At 39.2% G+C, this 19,971-nt stretch overlaps 1 protein-coding gene across 1 annotated transcript in view; it reads left to right on the top strand.

The window, feature by feature from the left end:
• The window catches only part of CDK4 (cyclin dependent kinase 4), a 30,856-nt gene that overhangs the window by 8,735 nt on the left and 2,150 nt on the right, over positions 1–19,971 (top strand). The window contains exons 3-7 of the mRNA XM_063427774.1: positions 10,111–10,246; positions 10,870–11,037; positions 15,459–15,568; positions 17,276–17,326; positions 19,390–19,525. Of these exons, the coding sequence (XP_063283844.1) occupies positions 10,111–10,246; positions 10,870–11,037; positions 15,459–15,568; positions 17,276–17,326; positions 19,390–19,525 (601 nt within the window). The remainder of the gene's footprint in view (positions 1–10,110; positions 10,247–10,869; positions 11,038–15,458; positions 15,569–17,275; positions 17,327–19,389; positions 19,526–19,971) is intronic.

Below are 19,971 nucleotides of genomic sequence, written 5' to 3'. Positions count from 1 at the left end.
CATTACATTTCCCGAGTCTCATTTGTTGATCTGCACTTTAATAATAGTGACATTTCATATTATGTGACATGAAATCACGTTCAGGCTCTGTGTGTTTATAAGTCTTGTCTCATGTGTTACTGTTTTGTTTTGCTTGTTTGTTTTTTGTTGTTGTTTTTTTGCTTAAAGGGATACTCTAATCAACAGAACATTAGGTTATTGAAGCAGTTTTGGTGTATACATAATGTCCCTGCAGCATCACTGCTCAGTTCTCTGACATTTAGGAGTTAAAGGAACACTTTAAGATTTTATTAACGATGTAGTAAATATACGCCTGCATGTATTTTTTTCTGCATGTTTTATTGAGGGGGTATATGGATAAATATCTTGCAAAAGCTGCAGCCTTCGCTAGTCGTCCCCTTTTTCCATGGCGCAGACATTCAGTCTTTGTGGGCTTACAACATTTAGAGGTTTCTTAAGTCTCTATGCTGGAGCCGCGAGCTTTCCTATGTTTCTCAATGAGTTGTAATATAGCTCATTGAGAAGGGGGAAACAGAGCCACACTGAAGTCCAGCTCCTGTTAGCTTTGTCGAGCTATTGGGAGAATAAAGAAAACTTCCCTGGCTTAATAAGAGTGTTGATTTCCAATGAAATCGGCACTTTTATAAACCGCCACAAATATAACAGACTCCAGAAACTCCAGAGCTAGCCCTGGATTTCATGGGTCAGCTCAGGAGAGCTAATAAAAGTTCTGCTTTGGGGCTTCCGGCACTGTCGTCTCAGTGAAACGGGGAGTGGGTGGGTGGGGGCCAAAGGCATTCCTGTCACTATAACCACTGAAGGGCGCTCCAGTGTTTAGAGTGCTTGGAGTGTTACTTTAAATCACTTTGTTTATGCAGTTTAGCCACACCTTCCCTGTCTGCAACCCATACAGCCGCCATAAAAAAAACCATCAGACCTATTTACAGCTATCAAACACTCGACCTCTTAGTCATGAGGTTTTATAGACAAATATTTAAAAAAAAAAAAAAAAAAACTCTAAAAAAAGAATAAAGAGAAAAGTGTTTCTGTGCAGGTTTTGGAAACTGCAGAAATAACTGGGGCGATGTTCTTAAAGGGACACTCCAGGCACCCAGACCACTTCTGCCCATTGGAGTGGTCTGGGTGCCAACTCCCAGCACCCTTAACCCTGCAAGTGTTATTATTGCAGTTTTTATAAAATGCAATAATTACCTTGCAGGGTCAAGTCCTCCTCTAGTGGCTGTCTATCAGACAGCCACTATAGGGACTTCCATGTTCTTAGAACACGAAAAGTGTTTTAAACGACGCTGGACGTCCTCACGCTATGCATGAGGACCTCCAGCATCACTGGAATCCCCATAGGAAGGCACTGAATAATGCTTTCCTAATGGGAGGTCTAATGCGCACGCACGCACGCATGCTGCCATTGCTGCGCATTAGTTTTCCCCCGCCGGCTGACGTCGGTGGGGTAGGAGCATAGGCGGAGCCTGACCCTGCGCCGAGGGTCTAATGCGCACGCACGCGGCCATTGCCGCGCATGCGCATTAGGTTTCCCCTGCCGGCTGATGTCGGTGGGGTAGGAGCGTGGGCAGAGCCTGACCCAGCGCCGCTGGATTCAGATAAGTCACTGAAGGGGTTTTAACCCCTTTAGCTACATGGGATGGGGGTGGGTGGGAGGGAGAGGGGCACTGTAGGGTCCTGCAGTGCAAAGAAAACGGGTATGTTTTAATTAAAATTTTTAATGTTATATTCAATTCTGAAAGTGTCATTTTTGGCTTTTTATCGATAATAAAGATTACGCTCTTCTCCCTGTATGATTGATTGTCTTACAGGAATTCTCCAAACGTTGTCAAAATCTTCGTCCACGAGACAGCTCAAGCCATCTGTGCAATGATTGTTCTCCCTTTCCATTTAATTTATTTTTCTACTGCCTGTGAAATTTGAGTTTCCTGAAGGAACTGGAAAGCTATGACTGGGTGACCAAAAATATGCACATGTCCTTTTGTGTTGTTTCCCACATTCAAGGCTGTGGTTCATGTTGCTGATGTCCAATCTTTTGGAATTCAAGTTGGTTTTTTTTCATTGTACAACACTGGAAGAACTATGTAGAAACCAAGCAAATCGTATTGCTTTTCAAAGCAGGGCTAGGAATTTTGTGGCTGATCAGCTGAGCATAAGGCTTAAATTTCCCACGGGCTAGCAAAGGTTCATGGGATTTGTAGTTCATGGACCAGCAGTGGAGTTCAGACAGCGTCTGCGTATTTGTTTTTAAACTGTTCAGCAGTTTAAACATTTTAATTCTTTAACATGACCTTCTGCTATTGCAGCACAATATTTAATATTCAGTTCTGGAGAGACTGTGGCTTTCTAGAGCCATGCCAAAGCGTTTTATAGAGATTTTTTTTCACCCACAAAGCATGCTCAATTCGCATGGGTTTATACATTGCAACTGCCAGCAAGAAGTATAAATTAAGCCTGCAATTAAAGGAACACTATAGTCACCTAAATTACTTTAGCTAAATAAAGCAGTTTTAGTGTATAGATCATTCCCCTGCAATTTCACTGTTCAATTCACTGTCATTTAGGAGTTAAATCACTTTGTTTCAGTTTATGCAGCCCTAGCCACACCTCCCCTGGCTATGATTGACAGAGCCTGCATGGAAAACAACTGGTTTCACTTTCAAACAGATGTAATTTACTTTAAATAATTGTATCTCAATCTCTAAATTGAACTTTAATCACATACAGGAGGCTCTTGCAGGGTCTAGCAAGCTATTAACATAGCAGGGGAAAAGAAAATCTTAATTAAACAGAACTTGCAATAAAGAAAGCCTAAATAGGGCTCTCTTTACAGGAAGTGTTTATGGAAGGCTGTGCAAGTCACATGGAGGCAGGTGTGACTAGGGTTCATAAACAAAGGGATTTAACTCCTAAATGGCAGAGGATTGAGCAGTGAGGCTGCAGGGGCATGTTCTATACACCAAAACTGCTTCATTAAGCTTAAGTTGTTCAGGTGACTATAGTGTCCCTTTAAGTGTGTGTGTGTGTGTGTATGTGTATATATATATATATATATATATATATATATGCTAAATAATAGTGCCTATCTAGGATAAAACATTTTGGATTTTTGATCACATTCTGGCAATTCTGTAAAATCGTTACCCAATATGTGACCTTAAAGGGACACTATAGGCACTGTAACCAATTCATCTAATTGAAGTGGTTATATCACCTAGCGCTGACTGTCTGTGGTGCTTTCAATTTGTTTAGCTTAACCATTTCAATTCTTACTCTAAATGAGATTTCATGCCGACCTGTCCCCTCTGTGCTGCAGACAGGAAGAAGCTGATTAGTATTGCAAAGTCGGATCTGATGACAAAAAAAATAAAGTCATGGAGAAGTCAGAATTGGGTTGAATTAAACTACACTTTACTCATCATAGCCCTAGACTACATACCGCAGGGGCACTGGAGTAAGCCCCAAAGAGGCAATTACAGTTATACGATGGATGCAACAGGACCTCAAATGTATGTAGTGTAGTTTGTGGGGGGGTTTGTTTTGTGTTTTTTTATTACAGTATTAGGTAATGCATGAAAAAAAACTATTCCTGTGGCTGTTGTGTTCTTAGAAACGTGTTTTTCTTTGTGTATCTCTGACATGGCAACTCTTAATCTTTTCCCTACACAACATATGATAGCTGGTTTTATCTGCCTTACTTAGACTGTGTTCTAAAGCAACAGTCATTCAATTGGGACATGAATTTGATCCAGCGTTATCCATGTTAAAAAAAAAATATATATATATATATATATATATATATTACTATTTGTAATTCCACTTTAGTGAAACGTTTTTGCTCAGTTCTAGTCTTTAGATTTAAGATGTGTTTTAGATTTCGAAGTTACTGTAGACATTAGTGTAATTTTCTCAGAGTACACCCAAATCATATGTGAGTGATATATATGAACGTATATATATGTGTGTACGTAGTATATATGTGTCTGATCTACCTGTTATCCTTGGATTGTTGGTGTACACATTAGTGGCCGTTATGTTTACTGAGGAGGAAAGTGACGCATCATGCGGTAATGGTGTTAACCTTTAAGATAAGAATTCTGGGCAGTATGAAACTGTATATTTATGCTCTTAGCCACCCATTAAAATTCAAGTGCCAGAGCGATGCTGTGCTAATCATGTCCGTAAGATATATTTTTGTTCACTATAATCTAGCTGATGCTGTGAGTGCGTTGGCTGAGTAAAGTATAAAAAGTCCCTCTATGCGGGGAACTCCGATGCCTGCATATCAGACAGTTTGTTATTAGCTTTTCTTAACCAATATAACTATCATTAACTTGCAGCAAAACTTGTTGGGAAATACACTCACATTTTTTTTCAAGGTGAATTTAATTAAAGGAGCTTGCCAAAATGCTTTATGATGGAGTCTGTCATATTTGTGATAACTTATAAAAGTGTTGATTTTCAACATAAATCAGCACGTTTATAATTGGGGCATAAACTTCTCCCTGGCTGTTACTCACAGAGCCTTTCTTCCGCCTCCATCAGCCTCACTTAGGCCAACGGCCTTCTTAATGAGTTGTATTACAGCTCACTCTTGCGCACACTTGTGGCCCCTACAATGAAAAGCCTTCTGATTGGAGTATTTCCCAGTACACACTGGAAGACTGAAATGTTCTTGATACTGCACTCTTTAATTCTAGACAATTTCTGCTGTTATGCGAGTGATTTAGCAGCGGTCTGTGCATCGGCAGCCCTGCTCAGCCACCACGCTAGATATTGTGTTATTCTGGATAGTTTCGCTGCCTGGTTGAGGCTCTCCCATTACTGCCAGGTTCATCCCCAGTGTTGTAAATTGTCCATGACACTTTCATACTATTTTACAGTTCAGTAACATAGATAAACAATATCAAATAGTGGTGATCTAGCATGTGCAAGAGAAAGGGGAAAGGAGCTAAAACCCAAAATACCTCAAGATACTGTTCAGTAATAACATACATAAATTTGCAAACATTCACCCAAAGGGTATTGGTAAATCATTGTCACTAGCAGTTGATTATATATATTGTTTAGGTGTACAACTCAACCTTTATTTCAATTCAAGGTAAGTACAACAAAACCTTTATTTCAATTCAAGGTAAGTACAACAAAACCTTTATTTCAATTCAAGGTAAGTACAACAAAACCTTTATTTAAATTCAAGGTAAGTACAACAAAACCTTTATTTAAATTCAAGGTAAGTAGCAAGTAAAACACAGCTACTTGTGCAGAGTGGTAGGTTAGAAATACAATATATAAAGAAATTAGTCATCAGAGTTCCGTGGCGGCTTCTCTAAATGGTATCACACATAGTAATGGTCACATACATATATTTTGCACATGTGAACACACATACAGCAATCTGTAGGGTTACCACAGAGACTCCTGGCTTGCGAAGTGAGAGAACTCAAACAAAGCACATTGAAGGCCTAAGGGGAAGTAAGTACTGTACAGAGATTATTGTCACTCAATGGGTTAAACAAAGAATAGACTCATTCTCAAGCATTGGATGGTTGTTCATTCCTTCGTGTTACTGTCTGTGACATTTAATGACATTTACAGAGGCTAGGAGAGTAACACCCACCACTCTCCTTGTATTAAACACTTTTTAAAAGTCCACGTAAACCACTGAAACATTTTTACTTTAACATTTTATTGATTTAAAAAAAACAAACAAATAAAATACAAGCCATATCACAGACAGACAGAAATAAAACAAGTTTAACAGTATCTGGGGAAGAATAAAAAAGATCTGGGCATGAAATAAAAGAGGCAAAACACAGACTGACTTCCTTCTATATAGAATGGCAACCAACATTGTCAAACAGACAGCACGTGTTAAGGAGTAAAGGATATAACTAATATTTGATCGATTTTTATGTTCAGAATTGCCAGCCAATGTTCTTTTTCTCAAATATGTGGCTGTAAAAATCGAAACCTTCTTGAGGCCTTGTTTACAGCTGTACAGGCTGCTCCTTCAATGAATGGGTTAAAAGTGAAGCTGAAATATAAAGACAAGCACAGCAACTATTGGTTACAATTTGCGTTATCTTCTGCAGATGACAGCTGTTAATCCTGTGGCAAGAGTTCTCCCCATCTCTTGTCTGTTTAGCAAACCTGCTTTTGTCATGTTGCTCAATCTAGCTGTCAATGCAAAGCCATACTAAGCCAGAGGACCATTTATCTGTAGAAAACAGCCTACAGATCTGATTATCTTGCCCCAGGTTTCAACATTGAGAAAATGCAAATGGGAGGTTATTACAAAAGCAGAATAAAATTGTTCTATATGCGTTATCACATCACATACATACCAACGTCTGTGTTACAATGGATGAATGTGTGTAGTGCTGAAACAGAGGAGGCCATCCTTCTGTGTTTTTTTGAAACTTCGAGACAACTAAAAAAAAGTACAAAACAGTGGTAAAGGTAAAAAAAAAAAGAACTAAAACGAGAGTGGGAGAAAGTCACATTTGAGAGTCGGGTCTTTACTTTTTATCTGAAATATGGGATGGTACTAAATTTTTATGTCTAGTGAGAAGCATTCCATAATCAACGATATGTTTTTTTGTCGTCTTGTAGCATTGTACCATGAGGATGACCTAAGATGATGAGAGTGCATATTTGATAAATATGTACCCTATAGATACTGCGTTACATGGTTATGGCCTGATCTGTGGACCATTGTGAGAAGTCTGAAGGATGAGCGTTGTTTAAGGCCTTTGCATGTGATAGTGCCCCCTTTTAATTGTGTGTTATGCATGGTTTTCTACGGTGTATAGGGGTGAAAAGGTTCCCTGGCATACTACTGTCCTAGCCACAACCAGTACTAGTAGTAGTGGCGTTATTAGGTTTTTGAGGTTCTTGGGGTTCAGCAGATGCAGCTGACAGGTAGCTGCACAACTTGACCCCCCTCCCCTTCCCCCCCCCCAAAAAAACAAAAAACAAACTTAGGAGTTATGGCTCACTGCTGGCATGTTTATCCACCTTCAAATGAAAATAAATGGGCAATATGCAGTAATCGATCTGCAAATTGATCCACATTAGCTCTTTGCTAATTTCTTTTTCAATTTTCTCTTTACTAAATATGATTATCCAGCTCTTCTGTACTCTTTACCAGTTTTTCACTTTCATGAGAGAGATGGATTGCTCCCACAAACCAGAAAGATATGAAGTTGTTCTTGGGAATTTGTGCCATAATTCCACATGTGGTTACTGCCCTGGAAACTTGCTCTGATTTAGCACTTTGGGTATTGTACAGAAAAAAAATCACACTATTTATTTATTTGTATTATTCGACAACATGTTTCTGCTGTTTTAGGAGATTCTTCAAGTGTCCAGCTGCAGTGAATTTGTTATGCTGTGAAATATGCACAGTGTGTGTTCTATGGATGCAAAGAGCTAACAGTCATTAACCCCTTAAGGACACATGACATGTGTGACATGTCATAATTCCCTTTTATTCCAGAAGTTTGGTCCTTAAGGGGTTAAACCCTTGCTGTTGCGTTGTGATGCATGTTTTAAGGTCCTTAAAGGCACACAATAGTGACCAGAACAACTACAGCTTAATGCAGTTGTTTTGGTGTCTATAGCCTGCCCCTGCAGGCTTTTTTATGTAAACACTGCCTTTTCAGATTTATTTTTGGTTAGAAAAACCCTTTCTGTGGTGGTCTGCCCATCAACTCAAAATAAAACAGAGGGGAGAGCCGTGCCACGATTGGCTGTGTGGCGCAGAACTCTTGATGCTCTGAGTTACAACTCTGGCAGCAGAAGGGTTAAACACTGCTCATACAGACGCCAGGAACATGACTTTAAATCATTGAAGTGGTCATAGTGCTTGGAGGGACAATACTGGCAAGTATTAAATGCTATATGTAGTTCGGTTAAATGCTCACCAGCAACTGACCATGATTTGGCACAATTCACGGAAAACCTAGGGTTTGGTGTCCCTTGTTGTACATTGTTAGCTCATTCTTGTTAGCTCATTCATGATATACATACTAAATGCAACCTCTGTTTTTTATTCATTAGTAGCTTGATAAAAGAAAGTATTTCTTTATTACAAGTTATGAATAGGAAATTCATGAGACATGAGCCCTTTAGGTTGATTTTGAATTTATTTCATAAGTAATCTTTGTGGCAGAACAGATAGCTACTCATTGCTATTAATTATTCTGAGTTGGATACCAATAGAGTGTCACAATGGCTCCTTAGTGTTGCTGGAGAGTGGCGAGCAATATACATCAATGAAACTGTAACAGAAAGATTGAAAGAGAGAGAAAAATTGCGGTTCTTAAAGGGTCACTCTAAGCATCGTCACAATAGTACCCTGCATATACATTCAGAATAACTTACAGTTTGTAAAATGTCTGCAACTCTTAGCCTGTCCATCAAAGCTATCATTCAGTTTGTTCTGGGTTGTGTGTGTTAATTGTGTCCAGCTGTGAATTCTGTGCTTTTTGAGTTCACTTTTCTCAGTAGATAAAGCGGAGCCGCGGACTGTGCATGCGAGGACCTTCTCTCTATGAGAGCCTCACATAGTCCTGTTCACTAAACTGTGAACCAGACCATGTTTACACCGGTAGCAGTCATGTCTGCTATCTGCTTATATAGTGAAACAAAATGATGAGGAAACTATTCCCAGGAAATAGGCAATGAGTAAAACATAACTTTGATTTATTTGTATTATATCTAATGCATTATGTGTATGTTGCACTAAAACATTGAATGGGCAGTTTTACCCTTTAGTGCTGCTTTAATTTCTGGGGCGGCATCCAAATGAACATGGTGTTGGTCCTGCGCACATTGAACTAATTACTGTAGCAGCTCTACATTCCCCAGTATAGACCCTTTCGACGCTGGGAATAGTCTAATAAAAGTGCTTTACTTTGGTTATACCACACATTCTATTAGAATTAAAGATTGCCAAGTACATTACATTATATGAGTCCCTATCAAAAATGTTTAGGAACTATTAATTCAGGTTTTCTCAAGGGGGATATGACATATTGGGTTGCAAAATGCTTCTCGTCTCTGTGAATAACAAGGCCGAGGCTTCACAGCCTTGCAGACAAGCCTTGTGTGCAGTCATTAAAATTAACACTTTTATAATATGAACACAGGCGAAGTGCATAATATGTTTGTGGTTTGTTTTTGTTTATTTTTTTTTTACACATTTAATTATCAAGGCCTCCAGCCATGTTTCTTTGATAGTTATGTGCTAGGGATACTGCACCTTCAGAATAATCTTAAACTGATAAACTGGCCCCTCTACTTCCTTTTATATCCAACACATAAAGAAGAAATTATCAGTAAAATTATCAGTAAAAGTAAGATTTTTTTTTAGGCCATGGTGGCTGAGATTGTGAAACCCTTCCAGTCCATCCTTTTTCCAACTTATTCTGACATACTGGCATACATTTGTGCTTTCATTTTTAGTTCATCACTTTTTGTGAATAAGCCTTAATATCACAATGGCCATATCAGAATGTCAATTTGTTTCTATATTTTAGAAGGCCCGGGTTGAAATAACTCTTTTTGTTTATTGCATTAAATATTGCTGGTACATTGAAAGGGCACAAAATAAGACACCTTTGAATTTCAGTATATAGCAGCATATCTCCAGGATCTGATCCTTTTCAAGTGTTCAACAGAAACCAGCCACTTCTGGTCATTCCAGGGGTCATTCCAGGAAGCTATTGATCATTTAAAAAAAACTTTTTATTTTTTTAGCACCAAATAACCACTACAGCGTTCTATAGTTACGTTATGGTGCCAGGAGTCAAACTGTTTTAAAATAGTTTGAATTCTTACATGTATGGCTCTCCCTGCCTCGTGTACAGCTCAGCACTCACTAAGTGTTAATGGAGGCTGGGAGTGGCGTCAAACCGTGCTAAAATGGATTGGTTGTTATGGTACTTGGAGTGTTACTTTAATGAGTCAGTAGAGCTGCTTGTGGGAAATACAGTGAATGAGACCAGCTTGAGTGCGTGCCAGTTATTTACAATCATTTTATAGCATTTGTATCTATAACATATCTTATATTGTTTTTTCCAGGTTAATGGATGTCTGTGCCTCTGCCCGGACAGACCGCGAGACAAAAGTAACTCTTGTTTTTGAACATGTGGATCAGGACTTAAAGACTTACTTGAAGAAAGTTCCTTCTCCTGGCCTGCCTCTGGATACAATTAAGGTATCTGCTGTTCCTTAACTAATTCTGGGCAGTTTTAACATTGTGATGAGTGGGATAATCAAAGTGTCTCCCAACATCATGTCTGATATTATAAATATAAATGCTATTTGGGGCTGACAAATAGGCATTCAATAAACACAGGTTTGCATCAGGAGTCAATCAACAGTGTTAGGAAGTCTTTACACACTTCAACTAACTCAAATGAGGATGCAACTGGCTCTAGGGTAGCCTTTATACAGAAGAGAAAAAAAATTGCTCTTAGGCCCCCATGCTGGTTTTAGTGACCAGTTGGACATTTCTGAGGTGGCATAACATAGATTAACTTTTAGTTACATTTATCCAGAATTACATGCAATCGCTAGTCTTTGATTCTTCAGACTCTGTGTACTGCATTTTTGATGATCATTAGTTTGCAAAAAAAAGAAGGCTTAGCATTATGGGAAATAAGCACACAGCGAAAATGCAAATGGTGAAAAATACCAACAGAAAGATTATATGTGTGTTTGCGTTTATCTGTAATGTGAAGCTATAATATTGCTTCTTCAGGTATATTAATGGAATTATCCAGGGAAAGTGCATTTTGCGTATTGAATTTACAATGAAGGATTGTTTTGACTTTTCAGGACCTAATGAAGCAATTTCTCTGCGGCTTGGAATTTCTTCACTTGAACTGTATTGTGCACCGTGACCTGAAGCCAGAGAACATACTGGTGACGAGTGCAGGGCAGGTCAAACTGGCCGACTTTGGCCTGGCAAGGATTTACAGCTGCCAGATGGCTCTCACACCCGTGGTAAGTTTTTTATTATTTTTTTTCTCTAACCATCCACCTCCAGAACATTTAGATTAGAATAATAAATTATCGTCATTACTCTGTTCGCCCATAGTTGAAAAAGACAACCGAGCACAGACAGAGATCGTCTAAAAACAGGTTTTATTTGGACATCTTTTCTTATCTTATCTATTGAAAAGGAATTTTGTCACTCCGGTTTGGGAGGCACTATGGAATCATATACATTTGTTAAAGCATGTGCAGTCCATAACTGTGTTTCTGTACTCTTTAATACAAATCAGTCACCTCACCCACTGTACTGCTTGGACGTAAAAGGACACTGCCGGCACCATAACCACCTCAGTCTCTTAGAGTGGTTATGGTGCCTACATTGTTCCTTTAAGACATTCTTAGTAAAATATATAAACTTAAAAAGGGCCTTTTCCCAGTACTTTCTATAAATCGATAGAGCCTAAGAATTTCGATTTACAAATATTTACACCATAAACATATCTGGCTTTTACCCTAACATTATTTTTCAAACAAAGCACTTGCAATGTTCGCATGTAAAGCTATGGCAATAGGTATATTCTGTTACCAACATGGTGACCCAGCTATGTCTTTATCTTCACCACTTGAGTTTGTTAGCAGCATTCCATTACTATCTAGCCAGGGACTAAATTCCACTCCTGTCGTACTTTTTATAGTGTTTAAAAGGCTTTCTAAGGTTAAAGCGAACTCGTGCAGCCTCCATTATGGAAATGTTGGAGATCTGCTCATATGCTCATAAACCTTGTTATAAAACATGTTTTAAAATAACATTTTAAAAAGGTAGGAATTTTAGGAGTGTGTGTGTGAATGCCTATTGTTTTTTATTAGTGTTCCCATTTTATTCACGTATTAGTGACTTCCTCTTTCTAATGGTTAGATGTCGGCTACATAGAGTCTCTTGCTTTGCTAACATAGCTGTGTTCAGACATTAGCAAGCAGACTGAGCTTTAAAAACATGTGCTGTTTAACTTACTGAGATAATCTCGTTGCTGGGACTTTTCGGTCAGTGTTGTAGGTAGTTTCTTACCATTGAATGAGTCATTTCTGATACTTCTCGTACACCCACCCACTACTGCTTTTACGTTGCTGGCTTGCAGCTTGTGGAGTGAGTATAACTATTTCATTGCCAAACCGATGAGATCCTAAAATGCAAAACGGGCCAGCCCCTCAGCTGTTGTTGGCCTGCACTTTTCGTAATGCTGTGCCAGCAAGCATCTGGAAGTAAAGTATAGGAAATGTGCGTTGGAGGGCCAAAGGGTGGACATCATTGCTCTAGCATTTGACTCTATGGTTTCTGCAATATATTATAGTTTTAAAATCACCGTATTGGGTATCAGTCTGTCTGCAGGCTTGATTAACAAAGGAAAGCCACAGTTTTAAGAACCAGTTGAGGTTATATGGATATCTGATCACACTAATGGGAATGAAGAGGTGGTTCTCAATCACATTTTACTGCAATAAACAATTGATAGACATTTACCATTGGCAAGAGTGAGCGGACATTGTATGTGCACTTTTACTATGCAATAATCAGAAAGCTTGGTGCCTCATGTATCAGTGTGGGTCAGGGCAGCTGTGTAGTTAGTTGCCCCATTCCGTTGCAGAATGTCATCTTGGAGGAGAAAATTAGCTTCATTTTTATTTTTTTCTTTGTCAATACAATAATTCTGTAGCACAATGTATAGATGAAATCTAATTGATGGCGAGCTTTGTTTACTTTAAAGCTTGTTAGTGAATTAGCACATACAGGTGATTTGTTGGCTCCTTTTACTAAAACGACATAGCTAATGGAGCATAAGGTATCATTCTGAATCAACTCTCTGGCTTCTCAAAACAAACATACAAAGCTCTGTAGGGGCTCCACTTTCTTGTTCCCTGCACATATTGACTGAGACATGATTGTCAATACAGATGTCAGCCACAAGTTTTATTTAATGTATAACACCACTTTTACGCCATTATTTTTACTTATTTTATTTTTTAATAGTCACTAGTGATCATGTAACGCCTTGGGTGCTTAATCTCTAAAGATTCACGCATGAGCATTTTATTAACATTCAAATGAATGGAAAGTTGAAGTATGCAAAATTAGCTGCATAAATAACCAAAAGTTTGTTTTTGGCTGTGTGTAGGTTTTGTTTTTCAAAGGTGGCATGGGGGCTTGTACATGCGTATGTACTATAATAGGAAGCCCGAGAGCACAGGCACTTGTATCGCATTTTTAAACCAGATGCACAAGTGTGCATAAGCACATCTGGAGTATTCTGGACTGGTGCCATTGTCAGTTCTCCTAATATAGTGATCAAACCCTCATAATACATGTAATAAAAACAAAATTGTGTGAAGGGACATCTTGCCGCCTGCGTTCTATACTGACACTGGCTTTCCCTGCCTGAGCCTCTCTGCGTTCTCCTCTCCCTGTGTGAGCCCCTGAGACTGAATACCAGCCGCTAGCTAACATTCCCTTTGGAACAGTGTCTGTTTTGCTGCAACAAAGAGGTGAACTGTTTGGCTGTTTGTGTGGACATTGCACATACTCACTTCCATTGTTGTTTCAGTGTATCTCTAAACAAGAGTACCCGCAAAAAAGGCTTTTAACAGTTTCAGTTTATTTGCAGTCGCTGCTGTGTTTCGCAAGCTGTCTGCTCACAGCTTTAATGTAAATGAAATGTCCCTTTCTGGAAGGACGTGTTGGCCTGGCAGGTTATTTATTCATCTACTTGTTTCTCAAACGCTGTGCTGGCTCCAGGCTATGTCCGGCTATGTAATCTGCACATTGTCTACTTCTCATGCATCTGTCCTGCTCGCAGCTGGCTCTAAGCTGCACTCCGCACAGCGAGGAATTGGCATAATAAACAATCCCTGTTTAAGATCACCCAATTAAAGCACATTGTGTCCATTTCACCCATCTTATCTAATGTGCTCATTTCACGTGTGACAAAATAAAGTGAAGCCGCCTTACTGCTTTTTTTGCTTTTTTTTTTTTTTTTTTTACATAAAAACAATTAGGGTTTCTACTTTTTCTAATGTAGACCAGGATCTTTGGCAAAACGCAGAGCTTAATCAAGGTTCCGTTTCTGTTGCCAAGCAGATTTACCCAAAATCAATCAATGAAATATGTTTGGTGGACTTAGACGCCTCACAAATTTGCATGTGGTTTGGCTCAGACTTCATTAAACAGAATGGTTGGCGTGTGCCTATTTTCATGCATGTGCGAAAAGTTCCTAGAGAAGGGAATGGCGGAGAATAAAATAGTGGTGCCAGATATTCAGGATAATCAGTCCGGCGCAAGAAATAAAAAATGCTTTATTATTAGCAAACCTCCCCCTGCTTCTCCCTCATTATTTAAAATTTTAACTTTTTATTTCTAGACCTAGAAATAACGGTAATAGATTTTTTTTTTTTTTAAAGAACAAAGGATCTAGTGTGTATATTCAAGCTTTGTATACAATTTTTTTTAAAAGTTAGGAGCCATCAGTAACCTTCTATGTCAGCAGTCAGCCACTAGGTCTTTCAGTTTCTCTGTGAGTGGGATAAACTGTATAAGACAGATAATATTGCATGTTAATTATTGGAGAATGAACATTTTGCAAATGCTTGTTTTGTTAGTCTAATTCCTTGCATGACAGCCTATTCTAAAGCAGTAAAGCAGTGTCTACTTAAATGGACCCTCTAGTTACCGTAGCTGCTTCATTTCATTGAAGTGGTTACAGTGACTAGAGTCCTCTAGTCTTTCCATTCAGCATTAAACCGTTTTCAATGTTTAATGCTAAACAAGAGTCCCCAGCAACCCATCCCTTCTGGTGTTGTCAGCTGACTGCACACTACAACAGTGCCATTGCAGGCATGAATCGGTATGGCTACAAGGAAGTGTGTATCTAATCTCTGCTGTAATCTTAAGTATGCCGTAAGCAATACAACCATTTTAGAGTGGTATGATTTTGTACTTGGTTGTCTCTCAGGTGCTGCTCCCCACCACCACTACTTCAGACAGAGAGCGTATTGCTCTCTCTAAGTCAGCAGTGCAGGACTTAACTCAGAAGAGCAGACAGAAGATCCTGCTTAGGAGCATCTGGCTTTTGAACTAAAACAGTGGAGGCTTGGGTTTGTTCTTGTGTAATGCTCGGAAGGCCCCGGGTAAGAAGTCAAGCCATTAGAAAACAGTTGAACTACTTACAGTGGGGGGACACCAGGGCATTGGAGGCACCGAATTCACTACCGCATGCTGTAGTGGTTATGGTGCTTGGAGTGTTCTCTTAAACATGTTTACAATAGGAAAGTAGGTTCTCACCTAAATTACATTCATAAATATCCATGCACCTTTTGTTACTCATTTTGTTTGATGTTGATTAAAAGAAGGCATTTTAATGGTATTTAAATTCCTTGTGCAGGTGGTGACTCTGTGGTACCGTGCCCCAGAAGTGCTGCTTCAGTCAACCTATGCCACTCCAGTAGACATATGGAGCGTGGGTTGCATATTTGCTGAGATGTACAGAAGAAAGTGAGTATGTGTTGCTATACCTAGGTGTAAACCCAAATAGTGCATGATACACTCCCAGGACTTCAAAGCAATCTTCTTTAATCCTTCTCTCTTCATTACGGTAAAGGTTAATAAAGGTTTGGGCATGTTGCATATGTTGGACCTTTTTCTTAACGACTAGTGGAGAACCTCAATGGCTCAGCTTCCTGGTTATACCATTTTCTAGGTATAGAATATCCGCTAACTCTTGACTGAGCAGATTCTAGTTTTTTTTGTTCATTCTGATGTTTTATTAGTTTTCAAAATCTTAAAGGGACACTATAGTCACCAGAACAACTACAGCTTATTGAATTTGTTCTGGTGAGTAGAATCATTCCATTCAGGCTTTTTGCTGTAAACACTGTCTTTTCATAGAAAATGCAATGTGTACATTACAGCCTAGTGATAACTCCACTGGCCACTCATTAGGTGGCTGCTAGAGGTGCTTCCTGGGGCAGTCCTGCCTAGTGTGCAGCACTGCCATTCAGTGTCTCTACCTTCTGCATGTAGACACTGAACTTTCCTCATAAAGGTGCATTTATTCAATTCATCTCTATGAGGAAATGCTGATTGGCCAGGGCTGTGTTTGACTTGTGTTGACTTGTGTTGGCTCTGCAACGCATTGGGATTGTCTCAGAACAACACTTCTGATTATGTCAGCAGACAGAAGCAGTTCACAGACAAACAGGGGCAGAGGTAGCAGCTGCAGACCTGAATACAAGTAAGATTGCACTATATTTAGTGACAAGAGGAAGTCAGGGGGGCTAGATGGTAGTTTTAACACTATAGGGTCAGAAATATATGTTTGTGTTCCTGACCCTATAATGCTCCTTTAAGAGTCTTACCACTGTGTAAACTATGTATTTTTGTATATATTTTTTTCTCCACCTCAACCTCTTCTGCTGACATGATATACAAACTCAAACCCTTGTAACAGCTCCTTTTTACTTTAGAATTAATACATTTAACACCAAGTTTTACTTTCCTTGAACAATTTGTTCATATTCCAACAAAGTCACAATCCTCTGACCACCTGTAACATCACCGTAGACTTCAGGACTGTTACGCTTACTGTGTGTTAATTTGTGATGTTTCCTTTGGTCCGAGGAGCAGATGACCCCTTTTTAAAGTGGTGGGGCGGGGGGGCCATATCACTGACTTAAATTTTTACCAGGATGCCATAGGACCCTAGGACATAAGGGACTGTTGAGCATTGTGCCAAGGTTGTGGAATGCCCAGGTAGGCTGTGCCACATCCCAGTATAGCTCAGATAACTGCAGAGATGGAAGGGGCAAGGGTGGTGTTTGGGGGATGGGTCACTTCTGTCACTGATTATGGGCAAAATAAATTATGTAAAAAAAAAATTCTCTGGTGGGTTTTTTTTCTATGTGAATTGCAAACATCAGACTAAATAGCCAAGTAGTGACTATAGTAGAGTTAAAAAAATGTTTTCCAAATAAACCATTTTAACTTTGCCGCAGGGTTTTTAATTTTCAAACTCACCGTAACCTACTCTTTAGTGATTAACCCCCAATGAAAATGTTCAAGTTAATTTTAAAACCAACCACGTATGTGTCTGTTTTGTTTTTCCAGCTTAGAATGTAACGTGATGTATTCTTTATAACTGCGAACTGTGAAGCTAACCATTAACCACCAGTGCTGACAGTTTACATGTTTTTTATTTTCCAGGCCTCTCTTTTGTGGAAATTCAGAGGCTGATCAGTTATGCAAGATCTTTGAGTAAGTTGCCTGTTCTTGTGAAAAGCCTAAAAGGAGAAATTTGTTTGCTTATCCTTATTTAGAATCTAAAGTCACATAAGGAGTTTCCACAGCTAGAGAGCTGAACTGTAAACAGCATTGCAAAACATCTCAAACATTGCTATATCTATGGAATGGTTTTAAAAGATTGTTGTGTTACGGAGGAAGTAAAGTGAGCTGGCTTTTTACCCCAGTAACATGTGGAAGCAGATTTGGGTCGGTTTGGAACTGTAGTTTAACAGGGCTGCTGTTTTAAAGGAGCACTCCACTTCCCTCATAGTAACTTTTTTTTTTTTTTTTTTTTTAAATCACTTTTTACTAGATATCCCTCCAGTGAATACATGCATTCATTATTTTTTTTCATTGGAGGTATATCTTAAAAGAGCTTGCAAAGGTTGCAGTTCTTAGCCAGCCCCCCTGCCCCCCTCCCCTTTTTTTTTTCCTGGAAAAGACTTTCAGTCTCTTCGCAGGGATATTTCTCATTGAGAAGCCTGTGACTTGCTGCCGATGTGCAGTGTTTGATTGACAGCCAAGGGGGAGTTCCCTAGTTTATTTATAAAAGTGCTGATTTCTTATAGAAAGCAGCACTTTTATAAACTGGGGTTTAACGTGAGTACTCCTCACCCATAAAGCACTTCAGCAAGCTGAAGTGCTTTTGGGGTGTGGAGTGTTTCTTTAACCCCTTAGGACACATGACATGTGTGACATGTCATGATTCCCTTTTATTCCAGAAGTTTGGTCCATAACGGGTTAAAGTTTCTGCTGTCAAAGTAGGTGTATTTATGTGGGAAAAAAAGTATATTAACAACAACGTGTCAGTCTTGGAGAGCTTGCTCGTGTGCACCTGAAGTATAGACTCCCAACATTTTATACTTCCGGTTGTTTTTAAATACAAGATACGCTATGTCAGGGGTGGGCAAACAGTAGATTCCCAGATGTTGTAGCACTGCGATTGCCAGGATGATTTGGCATTCTAAAGGATGGCAAAGCATTATGAGAGTTGTAGCTCTGCAACATATGGGGAGTTACGAACCAGCCCTTCACTATATGTTATTAACTGACTCTTAAATAAATAAGCAAAACTGACGTACTCAAGTGCAGTAAAGTAAAACTCCCGTGTCAGTTGCTAGTTCTTATATCTCTTCCAAGAGGAAGTGGTGAGTATTTTTTTTTTTCTTTAAATATCAAAATGTCATTCTGAGCATCATAATAGCTAAACATTGCTGCAAGTGTTGCGTTGCAGAGAGTATTGTGGCTAATAGCAGCAGTTTGCTGTGGTATGACTACTACCTGCTTATTCTGCATTAACCCTCGTCCAATGAGATAAAGGGGACTGCGGCGGGTGCAGATTTATACTCCTGGATGTATTTTAATAATGAATGAAAAAACATTGGGGTCAGGTCCTTTAGGTTGTGTCCCTTTTCGAAGAAAATAACAGCAGTGAGCGTTCAAAAAAATGATCATGAATAGTGTCTCAAAATATTGAGATTGACCTATACAAAGGTTTATTTTTATTTGCATTTCTATGCTCAACAATTCTACCATTGAATCAAAGCAACAGGAGGACCAGGATTGGCTGAAGACCGTGAAAGAAGGTCATTGATCGCGATCTTGAGTATCGCAAGAGCAGAGATTATAAAACCTCAAAATCTAATATATAGATTATACTATGATACAATGAGTAAAATAGCAATAATGTAACATTCAGCATGTCCACTCTGCATTTTTACAGTCTCGATTGAGCATGAAATTCATTGTGTTACAGATGATGAATTATTTAAGTTGTGGTAAATTTTAACAAAAACATTGTCCGTACTACTCCTGTGTAACAGACTCACAGATTAATTGTGCAGAATTGAGTAGGGTTGGCCTCTGTAACATGCCATAGCGTGCTTGAATGTAATCTTATCTAAAAATGCAGACATGACATTTAAATGCCATGAATTAACACATTGAGTTCACTGGATTTGCACAATTATTTGTGGTGTGTAAAGATCACTTGTAAACTATTTAATTTTCCTTTTATATTTTATATTTCTCTTCAGCTTGATTGGGCTTCCATCTGAGGAAGAGTGGCCAGTGGATGTAACGTTGTCACGCATTGCCTTCTCAGCAAGGAATCCTCAGCCAGTGGAGGACTTTGTGCCAGAGATTGATGCCATAGGTGCTAAACTATTGCTGGTGAGTATTTCAGGGTTTTTAATTTTTTTAAATTAATTTATTTCAAAATTGCCATATATTCATTGAGATAGGTTTCATCTTTAAAGATGCGAATGAACTAAAACAACATTGAGAAGCTCCTGAGCAGAAATTATATTTGGGGGTAGAAATTAAACTTTTCTTTTGGGGCGGGGCCTGACAGCCGAGCTAGCTAGACATGCTTGCAGAGAGCTCCGGCATAAACGCAGCATTATATTGGCAAATATATGCCACAATCTCGACAAAAGCAGCCCAGCTCAGCAAAACAGCAGTGTTGAACCAAGTGGACACCCGTTGACACCTGCCTTGTGAAATTCTGGGGTGAACGGTCCACACTTCACAGATGAGGCCTAACTTGGGGACTGCAAAAAGCAGCAGCTCTCCTGATGACCCACATCCACCCCCCTAGACTGATGTGGGTTATCCTG

Source organism: Pelobates fuscus, chromosome 1 (genome assembly GCF_036172605.1).
Source record: "Pelobates fuscus isolate aPelFus1 chromosome 1, aPelFus1.pri, whole genome shotgun sequence".
Taxonomy (NCBI): domain Eukaryota; kingdom Metazoa; phylum Chordata; class Amphibia; order Anura; family Pelobatidae; genus Pelobates; species Pelobates fuscus.
This window is presented reverse-complemented; position numbering and strand designations above follow the sequence as displayed.